At 29.0% G+C, this 22,457-nt stretch overlaps 1 protein-coding gene across 1 annotated transcript in view; it reads left to right on the top strand.

Annotated features, from left to right (window-relative positions):
* The first annotated feature begins 6,847 nt into the window (after positions 1–6,847).
* LOC111629400 (sodium/calcium exchanger 3-like) overlaps positions 6,848–22,457 on the top strand; it is a 62,510-nt gene continuing 46,900 nt past the window's right edge. Inside the window, exon 1 of the mRNA XM_023373296.1 lies at positions 6,848–8,688. Within this exon, the coding sequence (XP_023229064.1) occupies positions 6,971–8,688 (1,718 nt within the window). The 5' untranslated portion in view covers positions 6,848–6,970. The remainder of the gene's footprint in view (positions 8,689–22,457) is intronic.

The raw sequence follows: 22,457 nt of genomic DNA, 5'->3' as shown, positions 1-22,457 counted from the left end.
AAGGACAGACAAACAGACGACGACAGTAGGAATTTATAGGTCTACAATTTTTTTTTTAAATGCAGCCCATAAATCTTGTTACAATAAAATTAAGTACGAAGAATTAGGAAATCGTGTAACATTTAAACGTGTAACACTGGAAATTTTTTTATTTATTAAAATAAATAAAAATAATTCAAAAGAGGCAATTATAAGAGAAATAAAAATTAAAGAAAAGGAAATACTTATGCTGAAGGAAATTTTTGAAAAAGAAGAATTCCGACATCGATTTTAGATTACAATAATTTGCATTGAAGTTTTCAGACAATCCTATCCAATAACTTAAGTATGTGAGTAGTTCACAGCATGAATGATATATTATTCTGAATGGAACTCCATCCACTTTCTGTCATGACAGAAACTCGGATGGATGTCCAGTAACCGCATTTCTGGTGACAACTGAGGTCGAGCCATGTCGACAATTAGTCATTTATACGGGAGTTTTCGCTAAGTTTAACGTGCTGAAATTGTTAGTTAACAAATTGAGAAAATATTAAATTAAAGTCTTCTACCGCAATTGATAAACTCAAATATTTATACTTGAAAGGAAATTGTTTAAAATTGAAAATGCATTATTTGTAAAGCAATATTTTAACTTATTTTACAACACGATTTACACGTTAAAAAATTAAGTTCTAGTGATGCATACGAGAATGAATACTAGAAAAAAATGTAAAATAAATTAAGCAAAAATTTTAATTTTAATGTTGCTGCGTTAATAACGCGCGATGCGATGCGACAATCGCGCTCTTATCTCCGTTACGCGTCTAGAATTTAATTTATTTGAATGTCACTAAACGAGATACAAATTTAAATTAGGCACGGATATGTTAATAACACTTAACTTTATTATAAATGCCGGAGTTTTAAATTGTAACTAGCACGATTTTAGTAGAAACAAATAAAATTTCGAGTAGGTTACTTTTACTCCTTATCAATCATGCAAGGAAAGGTCGCGTCAGAGCAGATGAAATATATATATATAAGCATATCCATCAAAAAATTGAAAAAATTTTCAATTGAAAATGGTTTTCTTTCGAGATTCGGACTCATCTAAAGTTTCTTTCGGTGCCAAAAAAGTATACAATATATTCTTCTATAGATAACATTGATCTTTCTTTTGTGGTTGATCCCTTCTTCCATCATAAGCGTCAGACACATCTGAATGCATTGCTGCCAAATTGGCTAAAGCCTTATACTTAATGCTGCCGTCTTTGTTAGCTGCTAACAACAGCTGTGCTTTCTCCTCTTATATTGAACAGGACGTCTATTTCTCCTTTAATTAACTTTTGAGCAAAATAAATTACAAGAGTTGATCGTCAAAAGTGTAAGTGTTTGCACGATAAATAAACAAAAGGCTTTACATAAATTAAAGGCAATTAATTTACTTCCTCTTTACTTTCTTACTTGTTATTTTGCTTAATATTAAGGTTCCTATATCGCTTCGACATACGAACCGAGATTAAAATCCCGAGACATTACTTTTGTTAATAATAATAATAATAATCTATATCATGACTTCTAAGAAGAGCTTGTTGCTCCGCATCCTTGAACTGATATGGCTCAATTTAGCGTATTTGCAACATTTATTTATAGTTTAATATTGTTGATATAATAATAATAGTATAGCTTACTGCTATAATAATAATGATATCAATTATTTAGATTAATATTGTTGTTAAGCACCATCAATTTTTCTCATAAAAATGCTACGAAGAGAAAAATGCTTAAATGCATGGGCATTCCATAGAAAATTTATCGGGAGGAAGCTTGGAGACATAATTACATCAATAAATTTTTATTGGGCTGGAATTTGAAAGATTGTAGACCTATAAACTCCCACTGTCGTCTGTCCGTTTGTCTATCTGTGTGCTCTTTCTTAATCTCGAGAACGTTGTTAGATAGATAAAAGTCGAGACCATATATGGAAAATTTAATGATAGGAGGCCTCGATTAATTAATACGAATTTATGGGTTGGACCGGAAGTTATGTTATTTCAGCTCAAAAATTTGTCCTGAACGGAGTTAGATAGTTGACCGGCACTACTGTATTGTTAACAGAAAAAGTATGATTTACAGGGGCAAGACACTACAGCACTAATTTGAGGTTGATAGCAAACTCGTATGTTTTAAATTGATTAAATTACAAATATGATTAAAAATTGCAGCCCGGAATTGTGTTGGACAATAGTTTTTGCTCGTTTAATTATTTAATTCTTTGGGAGTTTTTTTAACAAGTAGATTATAAAATATATTATTGCATCAAAACTTCTCATGGTCGATGGCATAAGTTCACTTTTACGATTGTAATTTGTGGAATTTTTTATTCGATTCCAGGTAGGAATACGTGCCCCGTCTGCCCCCCTCTACGGACTATGTTTAAATGGAAAAATTTATGACATAATAAGAATATTTAAAAGTTATTTAAATTTTTTAAAAATTCTATAAATTAAAAAAATAAGTAATTAATTAAAATTATAAGGAATTAGATTTTTTTTTCTAGCGGTAGAATGAACAACCGAAATCAATAGTGGCATTAGCGAAAATGTATTATTTAATTAAATGCATTTTCTCTCTGTTAGATTCAAAAACAGAATATTGATATACAATAACAATTTACTTTCGAATAGGTTTTGCTATTTTAGTAGCACTTAAATATTATTATTCGATATATTTTTTAAAATTTTTATTATATAAACTTTATAAACAAAACAATTCTTAATTTCGAACATATTCCCTTTACGTTGTAATGTTCAAAAATGTCAGAAAGTTTGGAATTTTTTATTTTTTCTATCTCACACTCTAGATAAAACTATTTTTTCTATTTATTTTAAGTCTATTGACGTTTAAATCTATTGGAGTATAGTATAGAAAAACATACAAAAAACTCTTAATATTTTTAGTATTTTCGAACATTTACAACATTAGAGCATGTTCGAAAATACTAGAACATTAAGAATTTTTTCTACGTTATACTCAATAAAAAACACTTTTTTTTCTATTTATTTTTACATTTATTGGAGTTTAAGTATTTTTTTTTTATTTCTAAGCCTTATATTTATAAATATTTTCGATATTTACAAATTTAAACTTTATCGTAGAAAATCAAAAATATTTTTCGAATGTTCGGAATACATACCGACCAAAATGGGAATTTTGGACGTAAAAACATTTTTTTTTTTTTTTTTATTTCAAAATATCCGGTAAATGCAGATATTTGCTACAAAATCCGGAAGAATTTTCGTATAGAAATGAAAAAAATTTTGACTGTATATTTTAAACCGAACTTCTTCCAAAAAAAAAAAATATTCTCGTCGTTCGGTTACAAATGCGAACTTGCTTCATAACAGTTCTTAACGGATCAATACTTTAGAAGAAGAGCTCGAAAATAATAGTACTTTCGAACATTAGCCTGCAGCAAATCTCCACAGCTTAATTTTTTTTTCCTTTTTACTTTTTTACAAATTTTGATAGTATATATACTATCCAACTTTATAAAATGTCAGACTTTTTAGTTAATATCTGAAAAAAATATTAGTTATGTTAGTATTCTTCGATCAGACACGCAACGAATACACGACTTTTATATGATTAAAATCACATAAAGTATTGAATAAAATTGTTATATTTCTAATTTTTAGTTTTTTTTTAAATTAATTAGTATTTTTTTAAAGTAAATATATAAATAGACGTAATTTATATTAAAATACAGATATAATTACGCTATCAAAATCACTTGATATGTTGTAACCTCCTCTGATATGTTGCAATTTAGCATACATAAGCACTTTGGTAACTCCATAATTCTACAAGTCCTTTTGTATGGTAATTAGAAGCTATTTACACGTTTCCTCTTCATTTTCTGCATAAATTTTAGCCTTTTCTCGTGTTTTTTGGGCATCTTTTATGCTGAAGTTTGGAAGTTATTAAAGGAGCCCCCGATAGTCGTTTTTAAGTCTACCTTTAAGGTAGAGTTTTGAGAAATTTTCTCTTTTACAATGCCCCAAAGCGAATTGTCACATGTTGTTAAGTCTGAAGAGACCACAACATATCAGATCCACGTCCAATCTATCATTCACTAAATTTGTCGTCGCGATATTTTCTAACTGAAAGATTCAGGACACAATCTCGAGCGTGGGGACTTTATGACCACGCCACATGTGATTAATATTATAACTCAATAAAAGATATAATAAATTTTATTTGTTTACAGATAATAGTATGCTAATCTAGTTTGTTGACTCAATATAATCATAAATTATAAGATGTAAACAACGTCGTATATATGAATATCTTACTGCAATGCTTAATTAATTTGTAACTATGTTACGTACCAATTTGTTTTATTTTTTATTTATTTAAGGCAACAATATAATTTAAAGCTTATTTGATATCATTCTAACTATGTAAAGATTAATTATCGTGTGAAATAGCTAATAAACACATTAAACAATTCTAGAAAATAAAGTTTAAACGTATTGTCTGCCATTTTTTTTGATATTCTATGACAATGGTTTATTGTTGATATAAATTATCCACATATTAATAACATATTATCAAGATTAATTACTTCAAACTGTTAGAAAAGTTGAAATTAATTTATATATTTAATTTTTTTTTAAATTTAACAATAGCTTAATTTATTATTTATATTCAAAGATCAGGTTTGTGTATGATTAAAGTTTTCTTTGTTACTTGCAATAATTTAATTTATGTTGTCTTTGAATTGATAGATTAATAAGAAATCTCATTTTAAAATACAGAGTGAGCCAAAAGTAATAAAAGAGTTATCTTATTATTATTTTTATATTGGACTGCAATTTGACCTATAAATTTCCTCTGTCATCCGTCTGTTTGTCTGTCTGTGTGCTCTTTCTTAATCTCGAGAACGTTGTTAGATAGATGAAAGTCAACACCAGATATGGAAAGCTTACGGATATGAGGACTCAATTAATTAATACGAATTTCTGGCATAGAGCAGAAGTCATGTTATTTTAGTTCAAAAATTATTTCCTGAACGAAGTTAGATGATTGACTGTCATGACTGTGTTATTAACAGGAAAGTATGATGTACAGGGGCAAGGCACTACTAAAATTGAGAGCATTGTGACGAAAAATTTCAGCTGGCGTTGTGACGATGTCACAATAAATAATTTCTCGTTTAGATTTAAAAAATTTCAAATATTGAAAGGTGATAACTATGGTAACGACAGTAGATAAATGCATTAATGAGAATTGACACTTTGAATAATTGTTGTAATTACATTCTGTTTTGTTTTATACATTTAAATATTATGTTTTGTTTATTTATTACACATATATTTAGTTCTAGTAATACAATTTTCCTGCAAAATATGAAATTTTAATGGTTCAGCCAATATTTTATGATAATTCGTATAGACGTGTGTGCATAACTAAATTACATCTTATGATGAAAACAAAGAATAATAGAGGAAAAGGTGGTATTATGGAACCCTGCAGGTATTATGGAACCCGTCCATTTCAAATTGATAATAAAGATGAACCGTAGTGGATTGTGGCTGAACTGCACTAGGCAGACATCCATAGCAAGAGGAAAACCCGTTCCACTTCAGTTAAACGGTTGTCCGTAGTGAATCAGCATATTTGTGTTTTTCGAAATTCGAAAGTTTTGAATGCTAAGTGAATTTAATTATTTCTAAAATATAAATCGTGTAGTTCTAGATTCACTGATGCATGTATTCCGTTCCAGAGACTTGGGGTACATATTAATCTGTGTAATATTCATGTTTTTTAAAGTTTGGTCTTGACAGACATAAGTTAATTCAATATGGTGATGCGTGAAATACGGACCCCATTGGTGCTTTTAATATGGAACCCAACTCCTTCAAACTCTCTACTTGCAAGCAGACATTCGTCCGGAGCGATTTGTGAAAAAGATACTAGGTAGAACGCCAATTCTTCTTGAGAATGTTGAAAAAAAGCTGCTGCAATATATATTTTTGATGGAGGTCATATTTTTCTATTATAAAAGCATTATTTTTTCAATAAAATACATTGCAGTAAATGATTTTGTAATTATTTAACTTGCTTTGTACTTCCTATTTGTTTTGGGTACATTAAAGCATTTTTTGAAAACACACAGTAAGGTTCCATATTACCACCCGGTTTTCCCTAAGCCTACTTTCTGACTTTTTGTACAAAAGCCTTCAAAAACCATACTTACAGNTTACAAAATATTAATTATAATATAATATAAATTTATTTACTTTTATCTGTAGCAGCATAAATAATCGATATAAAACGTTTCTTTACGTATAATATCCGATTTATTTTTTAATTAAGAATTGTTCCTATAATAGTTCGTCTGTCATTGCAATTACACTAAAATTATGGCCTATCAATAGAAAGCCTACTAATTTAATTTGATATGATTATTGTTGTAATTGTGTTTAAGAATTGATACTGTAATAGCATCTATATGTGTTTTTAAAAAACTAATCACTAGTTTTGTTCGTGAAGCTATTTCAGTCATCTGTGATACTACGAGTATTACACAATTTATTTTCCAAATGTAGCAGCAATTTTATTCTTACAGCAGTATTTATGTTACTAGCAATAATTTCGTTACAAAATGCATTGTGTTAGTAATTTATAATTGATAAGATTTGTTCATATAGTAGTAACTACTATAGGAATAAATGCATATCAACTTTTGAAATTAAAGAGTAAATTGTTATTTAAACTTATTTTAATAACGATGATGTTTAATAGTAAAGCAACATAAAATAATCATATTTCATTATTTACAGGGAGGAAGATGGAGAATAAAGTTCCAAAATATTCAAAAATTCGAAAAAATAGATAGCATGTAAAATGGACCAAGGTGAAAGAAGTTCCGACTTCAATTACCATTACAGCAATATTGAAATTCATTAATATAAGAAAAAAAATGAATGTATCAATAAAACTCATCATCATTTTTTTATTGACTTTACTTCTCCCTTACGCTTACTGTAATAAGAAAAATACTACACAGTTTTTATGCAAGGATGGGCTGTTATTACCAAGATGGCTACCGGATAGGAATCTAAGTACGGGAGATGTAGTAGCGAGAGGTTTGATTTATTTTGTTGCTCTAGTTTATATATTCATAGGAGTATCCATCATAGCGGATCGTTTCATGGCTTCTATTGAAGTCATCACATCGAAGGAGAAAGAAGTTGTGATCAAGAAACCAAATGGTGAAACACAAACAATAAATGTTAGGATATGGAACGAAACGGTTTCCAATTTGACTCTAATGGCACTCGGATCATCTGCACCCGAGATATTGCTGTCCATCATTGAAGTATACGGACAGAATTTTGAAGCTGGTGAGTTAGGACCAGGAACTATAGTGGGTAGTGCTGCTTTTAATATGTTTGTCATTATAGCAATTTGTGTATGGAGCATACCTTCTCCTGAAAATCGTAGGATAAAGCACTTGAGAGTATTTTTCGTCACCATGACTTGGAGTGTCTTCGCTTATATTTGGCTTTACCTCATCTTAACCTGGTCGAGTCATGGAGTGATCGAAGTATGGGAGGGGCTCCTGACTTTTTTTTTCTTCCCAACCACTGTTCTAACAGCTTATATTGCGGATAGAAGGTTATTTATTTATAAATTCCTATCTAAACGGTACAGGATGAACAAGAGGGGTGTTATAGTCGAAGGTGAGGGTGATGTGGAGATGGGCACTGCTAATAAAAGCAGTGCTTCCGATACCGGGTTTAAAGTGTTCGAAGAAGAAGATAACGATGAGATCAGAGAATTTGAGGAGCATAGACGGGAATATATACAGTTATTGAGGGATATCAGAAGGAAAAATCCTCGATGCAGTATGGACGAAATCGAAATGATGGCAAGAGAAGAGATCTTAAACAAAGGACCCAAAAGTAGGGCTTTCTACAGGATTCAGGCCACCAGAAAATTGATGGGTGGTGGTAATTTGGTTAGAAAGAAGATCGAACGTCCAGAACCTCCACCTACTAAAGAACAGGTTAAGAAGAAAGAAGAGAAAGACGATTCGGTTAGGATTTTCTTTAATCCTGGCCACTATACAGTTATGGAGAATGTGGGCCAATTTGCAGTAACTATCAGCCGAGAGGGTGACCTGAATAATGCAGTTTGCGTAGATTTTGCCACCGAAGATGGAACCGCTAACGCCGGTGACGATTACGAACCCCTAGAGGGTACAATTGTCTTCCGTCCTGGTGAAGCTCACAAACAGATCTTCATCACGGTCATCGACGATGACGTTTTCGAGGAAGACGAACATTTTTACGTCAAGCTGAGCAATCCACGTTACTTACTCTCACCGGACGGTTACCCTCGTGCCATGAATGGTTCTCCGGGCCAAATTAATCCCAGGCCACCCGTGAAGCTAGTGAACCCTTCTCTTGCTACAGTGATGATATTGGATGATGATCACGGAGGTATTTTCACATTTAGTGACTCTCAACAAGAGGTGCCTGAGTCTATTGGACTGTATAGGCTACGTGTCAACAGATATAGCGGTGCTCGGGGAAGAGTTTTTATAACTTTTAGAACCCTAGATGGAAGTGCTAAAGCTAATAAAGATTACGAACCTATTGATGGTGTTCTATTGTTCGAAAACAACGACACTTGGTAAGTATTTTTATAAGAATCACTATTAGTTTCTTAATCTATATATAACTTATTAAGGATATTATAGGTGAAACTTTATATCTTTTAATAGTCTTCTGATTATAAAAATTATATTATAAGATTAATACTGAAAGCTTTTAAGTTAAATTGCTAATATAAAATAGCAAGCTGTAAAAAAATACGTTGCATCTTTTCTTATTCATGAGTGAATAATTCATGGACCACATGTTTGATAAACGTTGCAGGAAATGATTACTGTTGCTAAAGGAAATGGTTAGATAACGAAATGACATATGTAACAATATTGTTTGTGTGTAGATAATAGAAACAGTTGGACTCCACCCCTTTATAAATGAGAAAACATGTGACAGGAATGTTTACTATTTCGTTAAGTTTCCTATACAAGATTGGATACGTCCTGAATTCCCAATGATGCATCCTCGACTCGAAAGAAGCATGTTAATTGCTTTCAGAGAAAATTAATTTTATTTAAAAAATTCGTTATTTATCTGCTGTAAATTATAAAATTAAAATTTTCATTTAAATATAAATATTTAAATGAAAATCGAATAGAGGGTATGAAGTAGAAACAATACTTCACAACAGTATGAACGAGATATTAAATTATATAAATGACAATAATAATTTACTCTAAATATGAAAATAATAATTTATATTATTATATACAGAAATTATATTGTTTTCTACGTATTTATTTACATTATAAACCAAAAAAGTTTCAGTAATATCCAATATTTTCTTAACAAAATTCGATTTTATTCTCAGCTTTTGCCATTTATGCCTTCAGGGCGTTGCAAACCTTCTTGCACTATCTCTCATCATTATGAAGTTTCTGATAATAAATACCTACAAACTGTTACCCTTCAGCCGTTTGATTTTAATTATTAATTTCTCATTCACAACAATTATTCTATTGGGTAATTTATTCTTGGTAATTATTCAAGTGAGTAACAGAGCTTTAATGAGTAACAAGTAAAAATTTCAATGCTTAAAGCAGTCCAGATGGAAGTGCTTTCGTCACGCTATTATAGCAGTATATTATAGTTTTGACGAATCTTAATGTAATTAAAATTAATTTAAGGTTTGTTTTTTAATATAATCACTGTTATATAAACTTGGGCAGAGTAGAAAAGCAATATTTATTAATTAATATATTGTGAGTGATTATTGTTATGATACAGCAATGGCGTAAATGGAGGGAGTGATCTGGAGGATGATGATCTAATAAGTACACTGATAAGCGAGCATTCACATTTTTATTATAATAAGAAATGAAATAATTGATTGATATTGAATTATTCATTAATAAAATGTAATTTTAGATTTGTTATTTAAGACAGACTTTTTTTTTTTTTAGTTTAAATTTAAATTTGGATACTCTTACTAGAGTAATGAATTTATAAAATATTGGTTTGGGGCCCCTATCGATGGGGGCTCCAAAAAATTGCCCTTTTTGCCCATAGGATAACACGCCACTGCCCACAAGTACACACCACAGTGACACAGAAGCAAAATAGTTTATCTAAAAATCTATTTTCCATCCAATGCAGCCTTTATCACCATATTATTATTGCAGCAGCAGTGTTAATAAACAGTCGATATTTTGATTTATTAAGATGAAATCCATGCTATAATTGCAATGATAAAAATAATAATATATGTATATTATTTAAAATTGCATTGCTAAATGATTCGAATGATAATTTGTTATTAAAGTAGCAATTTACGTTAATAGCATTAGATTTTTGTTACGATAACAGATGGATATCTGCTATCGTAACGAAGATCTTTAACATTATCAAAAGTAATGTAACTGTCGAACATGCTATTATGGAAACATTCGGTGCTAAGTGTAAACTGCAGAATACGTTAAATCCACACCTTAACGACAACAAAGTGATAACTATGCTATCTTATTACTATAATATCACGAGTTAGGAGATGGTAACTAATTTAACAAAGTTATTCTTCAATCATGATAACTTATTATATGATAAAGTAATGAGTGATCGATAAGAATATATATATATGTATTTATTCTTTTTTGGAAGCAAAGGTAGTTAGTTTTTGTACTTTTGTTGACAGGTTTCACAGGTAACTAGTCTGGCTACCGGCCAAAAAGGTCACTATCTGATTTTAAAGCCAGTTTTGATGGATTTTACTCTCCTACCTTACAAAAAATTTCATTTTTTTACATAAGGTAGCATTGATCTACCTGTTTGATACAATTAAAATTACAAAACAGCATTTTTATTATTAAAATGGGTATTCATTATGTATTATTAACCTTTATTAATTAATCATTTTATCTATTTTCATACGGGTGTGGTTATTTATTCTTATTTTACACACATAAAGCGTTAACAGGTTCAGCTTTTTTTTAATCTCTCCGTGGAGCTTTTTCACGTGTAAAAAAATAAGCACAGTCGATTTACACTTCATACTCAAATTCCTTTAAGTGATTCGTCTAATTTCTGCGCTGTAAAGCATTACAGAAATGTCCTTTTTTGTTCCTTTCACTTTAGTTTTTAGTAGTTAGTATGCAGAAATGTTATTATTTTAATCATGCAAAGCTTAAATGTTGTATTAAATTACTGAAAACATTAGCTCCTGCAGTAATAAAATCATGTTTAAATATACAAATTCGAGAAGAAAAACGGAGAGTTGTACGATCATGAAATTTAAATTTAATCTAAAATCGGCTTAAAAACTACTTATAAGGTGGAAATGGTTATTTTTCCGTCGCCTAAAAATTCTGTTGGAAGGCAAAAGATTACATATCCAGGCAAGAAAATCGATCAAAGAGAAATGCTCCAAAGACTCTTAAAAAGATAACGTTTTCTGACACAAAAGATCCTAAACAATGGACGGTAAAATTGATTATTTGAAATCTTTGACCGAAACTTATTACAAATTACGATAAAGCGAACTACAAACCATGAAATTTCTTAAAAAATTACTTTCAAATTTAAAGTAGTGGTACTTAATTATCAATACATGCTTCAACTTTTTGTTTACATAAAAATTAGATAAATTACTTAAATTGTTCCTTAATCGTCGCATGATTCAACGAATAAAATATTCTGTCGTAAATTAATGAATATTTTGTATGTAAAATTTAATTTTTCTATTTTATTTTAATTATTTTTTTAATGATAGAATCTTTATATTACGCTTATTCAGCTTACTGTGATAGAATATTAACTATATTTTACATTAAAATGAACGTTTTTATCTCATAAATCACTGTTAAAACTTTTAATAAATTCAATTTTTTACTGTCGTACCGAAAAAAATTTTTCCGAAGCGCTTCGTATGCCGAAGTAAATTGAAGTATTGCAGAAGGTCATAAAATCTAATTTTGTAGCTAACAAGAAGTTAAATACAAGCGTAAAAAGTGCAAGTTTGACATCTTGCTCTTACCTTCTAAGTCAAGATATTGAAAGGTTTCATACTTAATCAGGCAGATAACGCAGACAGTCTACCGAGTATAAAATACATTTATATAATGAAAGGAATAAATTCTATTCATCTGAAATTAAAAATGTATAATAGATTTTAAATTTTAGTGTCATTCGAGCGTCAATACTTTGAAGTATTTTGAAAAAGTTTAAGTCATTTCTTCTATTCTATTTAGCCAATATCCTTTCACAGAAGACAAATGGTCTCATAGTATCAATATATCGAAAACAGTAGAAAGTGAAAGAGATACAAGCTTTAATTCCAAAAGGACATTGATATATTGTTTAGCGAGCAGTATAAAGATTCGATTTGTACATTTTTTAATAGTTTTAGCATCTTCTCTTAGAATAAAAGATGACTTTTTCCCTTGAAAAATGTAAGAGATGCTAACGTAAACACTTCCTCCTCCAAGCAGTTTTGAATGTTATAAATAAATACAATACAATTTCGCAATTCTACGTCATTTTTGAGTAATTGTAGAATTCTGTTTACGGTTTTCGTTTTAAGAAAATGCAGCGACCGAACAGAAAGGTGTGGTTCTATTCTCGGTCGGTAGAAGGTTGTCACGTTTTCTGCACATACGTACACGTGCTTCATTTTTCAGAAGGGTGTGGTATTTGCATTATTGGCCGATCGAACAATTTTCCTATAATTAAGCTTCTCTGTAAGTCCGTCTGCACGTATACATTTAAGAAGATTAAAATAAGAGAAAGAGATCTCTTAGAGATATTCAGAAATCTGTTTCCGTCTAGTTTATAAGGATTTGCACTTATTTTTGCTATAAAATATGTAATTTTTGGATAGTATAACAAATATTATCTAGAAAAATCAGTTATATTTTAGTTTAAATAGTTATTTTTAGTGTTGTATGGTGATGATATGCAGAATAGCAATGTTGATCATGATAGTGAAATTCGTGAGAAAATTAAGGAATGAAATTCGTGAATTATTATTATTATCATAATAAATATATTAACTGTATTTAAATATATTTATTAATTTTTAATATGTTTGTAATAACTTAAAAAATATACAGAAATATCTGTATTAAGAGATTCATTATATATGTGTATCAATTATCAATATGCTTTATAATTTTTAATTTTTTTGGATAAGGATTGAAAATTTTTCGAAATATTACTGGAAATTTCATCTAAAGATTCTTAGAATAATTTTCCAATAATAAATTACCTTAAAATTCCGTCAGATAATTCAAATTTAACGATGTAATTTAATTTTTTAAAAAAACCTGTAAAAAGTTCTATACTTTACTTCCTATTAAAATATTATTTAAAATTTATTAATAATCCAGTTTATTACTTTTAAATGAAAGTTCATTACAAAAGTATAAAACATTAATTTTCTAAACTCAAAAATTTTATAGCTCCTTTTTTTAAAATGGGTTGTAAGTAAAATAGTTTAGCAAAAATTCTTTAGAAGAAAGATTTATTTTATTTATTATTTTTTAACACATATTTCTGTAAGCGTTAGGAAAATTATATAACATTAAAGAAGAAAATTGAGCAAAGGTGAAAAAATATTATTGCTCCTTTTCAGATTCCAAACGTGCTTCAATTTTTTTTTCTCTGTTCATTGGTGAAAGACCCAACGTGATTTTCTCTTTGTTTGTTTGTTTATTTATTTATTTTTTGCGTTAGTTACTTGTGTTAATGTAACAAGCAAAAAACCCATCAGTTTCAAATATTTATTGTAGAAACTTACTTATTATTCTATCCAGAGTTTGGCGAAACTCACAACCTAACAGATTCTTATTTCCTCCTTTGGTTCTCATCCAAATGATCTTTTTTCCTCCGTATTTCTTCTTTCTTTCTTACGAACTAAGTCAGAAAAATTTTTCTTATAATTCTGAATATAATTCATAAACTTTTTTCTGTACTCTTTCATAATGTATAGGCCTATATATATATATATATATATTTCAATTTGTTTCGTCTTACTTTTAAAATCTTATTTATTCAATGTTTACTAGGTTATTCTTTACCCTTACGTATTAAAATAAAAGAATGTAAAAACATTCTTCTCTATAAATTACATCAAATATAAGACTTCATGCCTTTGAATTTTTGATGTGATCTTTACATCCATTGCAACGGTATGATTACACGTCATCTTTCACTTCAGATTTTGATATAAAAAATTTAATTGAATTTAAAATTAAAAGAAAAAAATAAAACAATTCAAAAGAAAAATTTCTCTCTCTCTCTCTTTTTTAAATTTAATGCTGTTTAAGCTGTACAAAACCTAATCTGTTCTAAGGAATGCGAGGACTAAATGAAGTTGAAGCACAAGCAAAGGAGACAACTCATCAACATTCAGGACACAGTAAAAAATCTTTACCTGCTCTTCTTCTTTCTGTTGACATTTCTGCTCCTTAACCTCCTCTTTCACCAATTCTGTTTATTAAATTTAATGACGCAACGGGCAATTATTCGTGAGGTAATTACCGAAAATAATAATTTTTACACCTCTAATGTTATTCATTAATATTTTTAACGTCCCGGTTAAATAACAGGTTAGCTGCTTTGTAAAATAAAAGTGCGAATAGTATTTTTCATTATAAATTTTCGGAATTTTTAATTCTTTAATTTATTTCTTAGTTTTTAAGCCAAATTTTTAATAATGTGAAGTATCGAAAACGTGTTGCTTTGAAGCGTTTTTAATCAATCGTATTGAGTGATTCTCTTCTTGTTTCTTGTTAAATTTTATTTATTATAATTGAGCACATTCGATTTTATATATTAAAGCATTAAACGAAGTTATTTTTGTTATAAAAATTGCAGAAAATATGCTATGAAATTGGTAAAGTTTAATTATGTTACATTAAAGTTATCCATTTTAAAACCTTAAGTTTTCAACTGATTACAAAAGAAAAATTATTTTCAAATGCCATTCTACAAACTACATAAGCTATTATTGCATTTATAATTATAATTACATCACATAAATATTTAACACAAGTTACAGAAAAATTGCAATAGTTAATGCCACTCTAGCTTAATTACCTAATGTGTTACAGGAAATTTCACCATACTATCTGCTAATGTTACTTTATCTCTTAACAAATATTTATAGGAACTTGTTATTAGAAAAGTTTTCCTTAATCACTATAAAAATATTTTTAAATCAAAACACAACTCAAACTTTCCAAACTAAAAATAATATGGAGAAAGTTTAAAGTAGATGCTGCAAGAAGGAAGTATCGAGAACTAAATAAATATTGGTAAATCGGACAAACAATCCTCTTCAAAATATTTTCAAACTTTATGAGATTAGAGAATATGCTGCTACAGGAATATACAAGTGTATGTGTATATGTATATATATAAAAACAGAAAGTTTTTATATATATACATATTTAGTTCTTTTCTTTAGTAGACTGTATAGAAGGATGTATTCCATCACCACGATCGATGATGCAGCACTTGACACTTTGTTGTTTGCACATACTTATTCGTGAAAACTTCGTGCACATATGCAGTAATACTGCTTCACGATTACGAATATTTCTTTAAAAAATGTTATTACATCAGCATTTTTTGGATGAAAAGCAATAAAATTAAATAAAAAAGAAAATAAAGCTAGTAAATGATGGTCAGAAAGTCTTTTGATGTTTATAATCTTCTTGGATATCCTTTGTAATCTTACAGGAACAAACACGGAAATACTTCAGGAACCGTATGGAATACCGTTAACAGGATTAACCATATCACAATCAAGGAATATGCTATTTTTAGATAGCAATTAACGGATAGCATCGAAAGAATTATGTGCTAGTTTTGATAGGAGATAAAAACGATAATTTTCTCAATAACTGATAAAACTTTTTGGATTATTCGCTTCGAAATATCAAGATGAATGTATCAAAACATAAAAAAATTAATTAGAAAATCGTATAAAGTATACACAAAGCTTGAAACATAAAATATGTATAACTAAAGAAGGGGAGTATTCATCTCTATCTCTTTCTCATTTTCTCTCCTTAACTCCCTGCGTATAACATAAATGATTTAAAAATATCTAAAAATTAATTGTAAACGATGCAAACCATATAAAGAACATAACATAATTTAACTCTAATATGCGTAACGATCAGAGAAACTATAAATTTTGAAATCATTGTAGATAAGATGAAGCAGGTGTAAGGATGTTGCAATATCTGCCACTAAACGTAATTAATTTCACTTAGATATTAGAATATGCTTCTTAGTTAAACCAATAACTATAAAATAGCTAATATAATAATTTGAAAATTATCATAAAATTCATACGAAAGCTAACGATAATTGTAGGGCAATGTAAACTTTTATAGTGTAAATTATGCAGATTATTTTCATTAAATTTATTTTTCTTTTTACTGCTTAGCAATTTAAGTAATGTAGTCCGGCTGCGATCATTAAGAATTAATTAATTAAAGAAAAAATTAATTAATTCAAGATTAATTGAGAAAAGATTTTATTTCATTTCGGCGTTAGTGAAAAATCCTTAGGAATTATACAGCAATATTTAATACGTATTTCTGCATAGATCTATATAAGTCTGTATATTTATACAGGAATTTCTTAAAATTTTATTATATAAATTCTTAACGATTTTTACTTACATTGAGACGAATAAAATCTCCTTTCTCAATTCTTCTTTATTTTATTTTTCCTCCCTAGCAACCATTTATTTTTAGTTATATGTACCTATATATAAGTTTTTCATTGTGTAAACATCGTTAAAACATGTTTACATTTTTATATTTATCTCGATATCTGATTAATATTATAAACTGATTTTATTTCTGTATATTTTTATGTAAATAACGATTTAAAATATACCGTACACTGTCTAAAAGCTTAAAAAACAGATAAAAATCCTACATTAAATGAGTTAATTTTTAATTTAAATTGTGTTTTTTTGTAAAAAGGAGTAAAGTTAAAAAAATATTTATATATATTTTCAGTGTATACTTTGTATTTTTTACGTTTTGTTTGTTTTATTTTCGTACTTTTATTTTGATTTTTCTCAGTTCAATTCTTATCTTCCTTGTTTCGTAACACATTTTTGTTTTCATTTTACATTTTTTTTTTTTACTTTTTTTTGAAGAGTATTTTTGTATTTTCTGCTTCTTTCATTTTATTTCACTTCTAGACATTTAACTCATCCATTTTATTTTATTTTTCTTTGTTTTTTGTATCTATAATACATCAATTTCTTTGTATTTTCCTACGTGTATCTTCTGTCATTTTTCCATTTCCATTGTTCATCAATGCTCTTATATATTTATCTTTCATCTATCTCTTGTCCTCTTTTCTACATTAATATCTCTGTTTTTTCTTAATAAAACTCGTATGATTTTTCCTTTCAAAATATACAATCGCGAAATTTTCTATCGTAATTATTATTGTTATCCCTTTACAAAATCTTGGTGCAAAGGAAAAAGTTTGTATCCCTGCACATTTTCAGGCGGATCGATGCAAAAAATTCGATTTAATCGATCGTTTGAACGTATAAGAAACGTAACAGGATCGCTCTATCCACCTGTCTAATTTGCATAATTTAGTGTTTTCGATATTTTATGCTGTGTTTCGAATCACAACGTAACCATGACGCATTCAAATTTATAACAAACAGTTGTTCTATAATCCTGTGTTACAGTTATGATTAATTAATGTCCAAGGCAATTCGCTAATGCTTAATGAGACAAATTTCAAAGAGGAAATCTCTCGTAAATGTCACTTTATCATTGCTCTATTATTAAAATTTATACATTTTTATTAACAGATACAAGTTTTTTAAAAAATATTATAATTTATATTTTATAAAATCCTATAGAACTTAAACAGAAATCATTATGGATTCGATCGATGGTTAAAACTTTTCGTGCCGTAAGAAACGTACGTCTGTGCGTCAATCCGGTTGCAGTAATCTCATTTTCTATTCTAATCAATGATGTAACGAGCAATTATTTATTGTGACATAATCACAATGCCAAGCTGTAAGTTTTCGTCACAATGCTCTCAATTTTAATAGTGTCTTGCCCCTGTACATCATACTTTTCCTGTTAACAATACAGTCATGCCAGTCAACAACTCCGCTCAGGAGAAAATTTTGAACTGAAATAAGATTACTTCCGGTCCAAGCCAGAAATTCGTATTAATTAATCGAGGCCTCCTAGCTTTAATCTTTTCATATCTGGTCTCGACTTTCATCTATCTAACTTCGTTCTCGAGATTAATGAAGGACAGACAAACAGACGACGACAGTAGGAATTTATAGGTCTACAATTTTTTTTTTAAATGCAGCCCATAAATCTTGTTACAATAAAATTAAGTACGAAGAATTAGGAAATCGTGTAACATTTAAACGTGTAACACTGGAAATTTTTTTATTTATTAAAATAAATAAAAATAATTCAAAAGAGGCAATTATAAGAGAAATAAAAATTAAAGAAAAGGAAATACTTATGCTGAAGGAAATTTTTGAAAAAGAAGAATTCCGACATCGATTTTAGATTACAATAATTTGCATTGAAGTTTTCAGACAATCCTATCCAATAACTTAAGTATGTGAGTAGTTCACAGCATGAATGATATATTATTCTGAATGGAACTCCATCCACTTTCTGTCATGACAGAAACTCGGATGGATGTCCAGTAACCGCATTTCTGGTGACAACTGAGGTCGAGCCATGTCGACAATTAGTCATTTATACGGGAGTTTTCGCTAAGTTTAACGTGCTGAAATTGTTAGTTAACAAATTGAGAAAATATTAAATTAAAGTCTTCTACCGCAATTGATAAACTCAAATATTTATACTTGAAAGGAAATTGTTTAAAATTGAAAATGCATTATTTGTAAAGCAATATTTTAACTTATTTTACAACACGATTTACACGTTAAAAAATTAAGTTCTAGTGATGCATACGAGAATGAATACTAGAAAAAAATGTAAAATAAATTAAGCAAAAATTTTAATTTTAATGTCGCTGCGTTAATAACGCGCGATGCGATGCGACAATCGCGCTCTTATCTCCGTTACGCGTCTAGAATTTAATTTATTTGAATGTCACTAAACGAGATACAAATTTAAATTAGGCACGGATATGTTAATAACACTTAACTTTATTATAAATGCCGGAGTTTTAAATTGTAACTAGCACGATTTTAGTAGAAACAAATAAAATTTCGAGTAGGTTACTTTTACTCCTTATCAATCATGCAAGGAAAGGTCGCGTCAGAGCAGATGAAATATATATATATAAGCATATCCATCAAAAAATTGAAAAAATTTTCAATTGAAAATGGTTTTCTTTCGAGATTCGGACTCATCTAAAGTTTCTTTCGGTGCCAAAAAAGTATACAATATATTCTTCTATAGATAACATTGATCTTTCTTTTGTGGTTGATCCCTTCTTCCATCATAAGCGTCAGACACATCTGAATGCATTGCTGCCAAATTGGCTAAAGCCTTATACTTAATGCTGCCGTCTTTGTTAGCTGCTAACAACAGCTGTGCTTTCTCCTCTTATATTGAACAGGACGTCTATTTCTCCTTTAATTAACTTTTGAGCAAAATAAATTACAAGAGTTGATCGTCAAAAGTGTAAGTGTTTGCACGATAAATAAACAAAAGGCTTTACATAAATTAAAGGCAATTAATTTACTTCCTCTTTACTTTCTTACTTGTTATTTTGCTTAATATTAAGGTTCCTATATCGCTTCGACATACGAACCGAGATTAAAATCCCGAGACATTACTTTTGTTAATAATAATAATAATAATCTATATCATGACTTCTAAGAAGAGCTTGTTGCTCCGCATCCTTGAACTGATATGGCTCAATTTAGCGTATTTGCAACATTTATTTATAGTTTAATATTGTTGATATAATAATAATAGTATAGCTTACTGCTATAATAATAATGATATCAATTATTTAGATTAATATTGTTGTTAAGCACCATCAATTTTTCTCATAAAAATGCTACGAAGAGAAAAATGCTTAAATGCATGGGCATTCCATAGAAAATTTATCGGGAGGAAGCTTGGAGACATAATTACATCAATAAATTTTTATTGGGCTGGAATTTGAAAGATTGTAGACCTATAAACTCCCACTGTCGTCTGTCCGTTTGTCTATCTGTGTGCTCTTTCTTAATCTCGAGAACGTTGTTAGATAGATAAAAGTCGAGACCATATATGGAAAATTTAATGATAGGAGGCCTCGATTAATTAATACGAATTTATGGGTTGGACCGGAAGTTATGTTATTTCAGCTCAAAAATTTGTCCTGAACGGAGTTAGATAGTTGACCGGCACTACTGTATTGTTAACAGGAAAAGTATGATTTACAGGGGCAAGACACTACAGCACTAATTTGAGGTTGATAGCAAACTCGTATGTTTTAAATTGATTAAATTACAAATATGATTAAAAATTGCAGCCCGGAATTGTGTTGGACAATAGTTTTTGCTCGTTTAATTATTTAATTCTTTGGGAGTTTTTTTAACAAGTAGATTATAAAATATATTATTGCATCAAAACTTCTCATGGTCGATGGCATAAGTTCACTTTTACGATTGTAATTTGTGGAATTTTTTATTCGATTCCAGGTAGGAATACGTGCCCCGTCTGCCCCCCTCTACGGACTATGTTTAAATGGAAAAATTTATGACATAATAAGAATATTTAAAAGTTATTNTAAAATTTATTTTTTCTATTTTATTTTAATTATTTTTTTAATGATAGAATCTTTATATTACGCTTATTCAGCTTACTGTGATAGAATATTAACTATATTTTACATTAAAATGAACGTTTTTATCTCATAAATCACTGTTAAAACTTTTAATAAATTCAATTTTTTACTGTCGTACCGAAAAAAATTTTTCCGAAGCGCTTCGTATGCCGAAGTAAATTGAAGTATTGCAGAAGGTCATAAAATCTAATTTTGTAGCTAACAAGAAGTTAAATACAAGCGTAAAAAGTGCAAGTTTGACATCTTGCTCTTACCTTCTAAGTCAAGATATTGAAAGGTTTCATACTTAATCAGGCAGATAACGCAGACAGTCTACCGAGTATAAAATACATTTATATAATGAAAGGAATAAATTCTATTAATCTGAAATTAAAAATGTATAATAGAGTTTAAATTTTAGTGTCATTCGAGCGTCAATACTTTGAAGTATTTTGAAAAAGTTTAAGTCATTTCTTCTATTCTATTTAGCCAATATCCTTTCACAGAAGACAAATGGTCTCATAGTATCAATATATCGAAAACAGTAGAAAGTGAAAGAGATACAAGCTTTAATTCCAAAAGGACATTGATATATTGTTTAGCGAGCAGTATAAAGATTCGATTTGTACATTTTTTAATAGTTTTAGCATCTTCTCTTAGAATAAAAGATGACTTTTTCCCTTGAAAAATGTAAGAGATGCTAACGTAAACACTTCCTCCTCCAAGCAGTTTTGAATGTTATAAATAAATACAATACAATTTCGCAATTCTACGTCACTTTTGAGTAATTGTAGAATTCTGTTTACGGTTTTCGTTTTAAGAAAATGCAGCGACCGAACAGAAAGGTGTGGTTCTATTCTCGGTCGGTAGAAGGTTGTCACGTTTTCTGCACATACGTACACGTGCTTCATTTTTCAGAAGGGTGTGGTATTTGCATTATTGGCCGATCGAACAATTTTCCTATAATTAAGCTTCTCTGTAAGTCCGTCTGCACGTATACATTTAAGAAGATTAAAATAAGAGAAAGAGATCTCTTAGAGATATTCAGAAATCTGTTTCCGTCTAGTTTATAAGGATTTGCACTTATTTTTGCTATAAAATATGTAATTTTTGGATAGTATAACAAATATTATCTAGAAAAATCAGTTATATTTTAGTTTAAATAGTTATTTTTAGTGTTGTATGGTGATGATATGCAGAATAGCAATGTTGATNACATAAAAAAATTAATTAGAAAATCGTATAAAGTATACACAAAGCTTGAAACATAAAATATGTATAACTAAAGAAGGGGAGTATTCATCTCTATCTCTTTCTCATTTTCTCTCCTTAACTCCCTGCGTATAACATAAATGATTTAAAAATATCTAAAAATTAATTGTAAACGATGCAAACCATATAAAGAACATAACATAATTTAACTCTAATATGCGTAACGATCAGAGAAACTATAAATTTTGAAATCATTGTAGATAAGATGAAGCAGGTGTAAGGATGTTGCAATATCTGCCACTAAACGTAATTAATTTCACTTAGATATTA

Source organism: Centruroides sculpturatus, unplaced genomic scaffold (genome assembly GCF_000671375.1).
Source record: "Centruroides sculpturatus isolate CEXI.00-Female unplaced genomic scaffold, Cexi_2.0 scaffold586, whole genome shotgun sequence".
Classification (NCBI taxonomy): domain Eukaryota; kingdom Metazoa; phylum Arthropoda; class Arachnida; order Scorpiones; family Buthidae; genus Centruroides; species Centruroides sculpturatus.
This window is presented reverse-complemented; position numbering and strand designations above follow the sequence as displayed.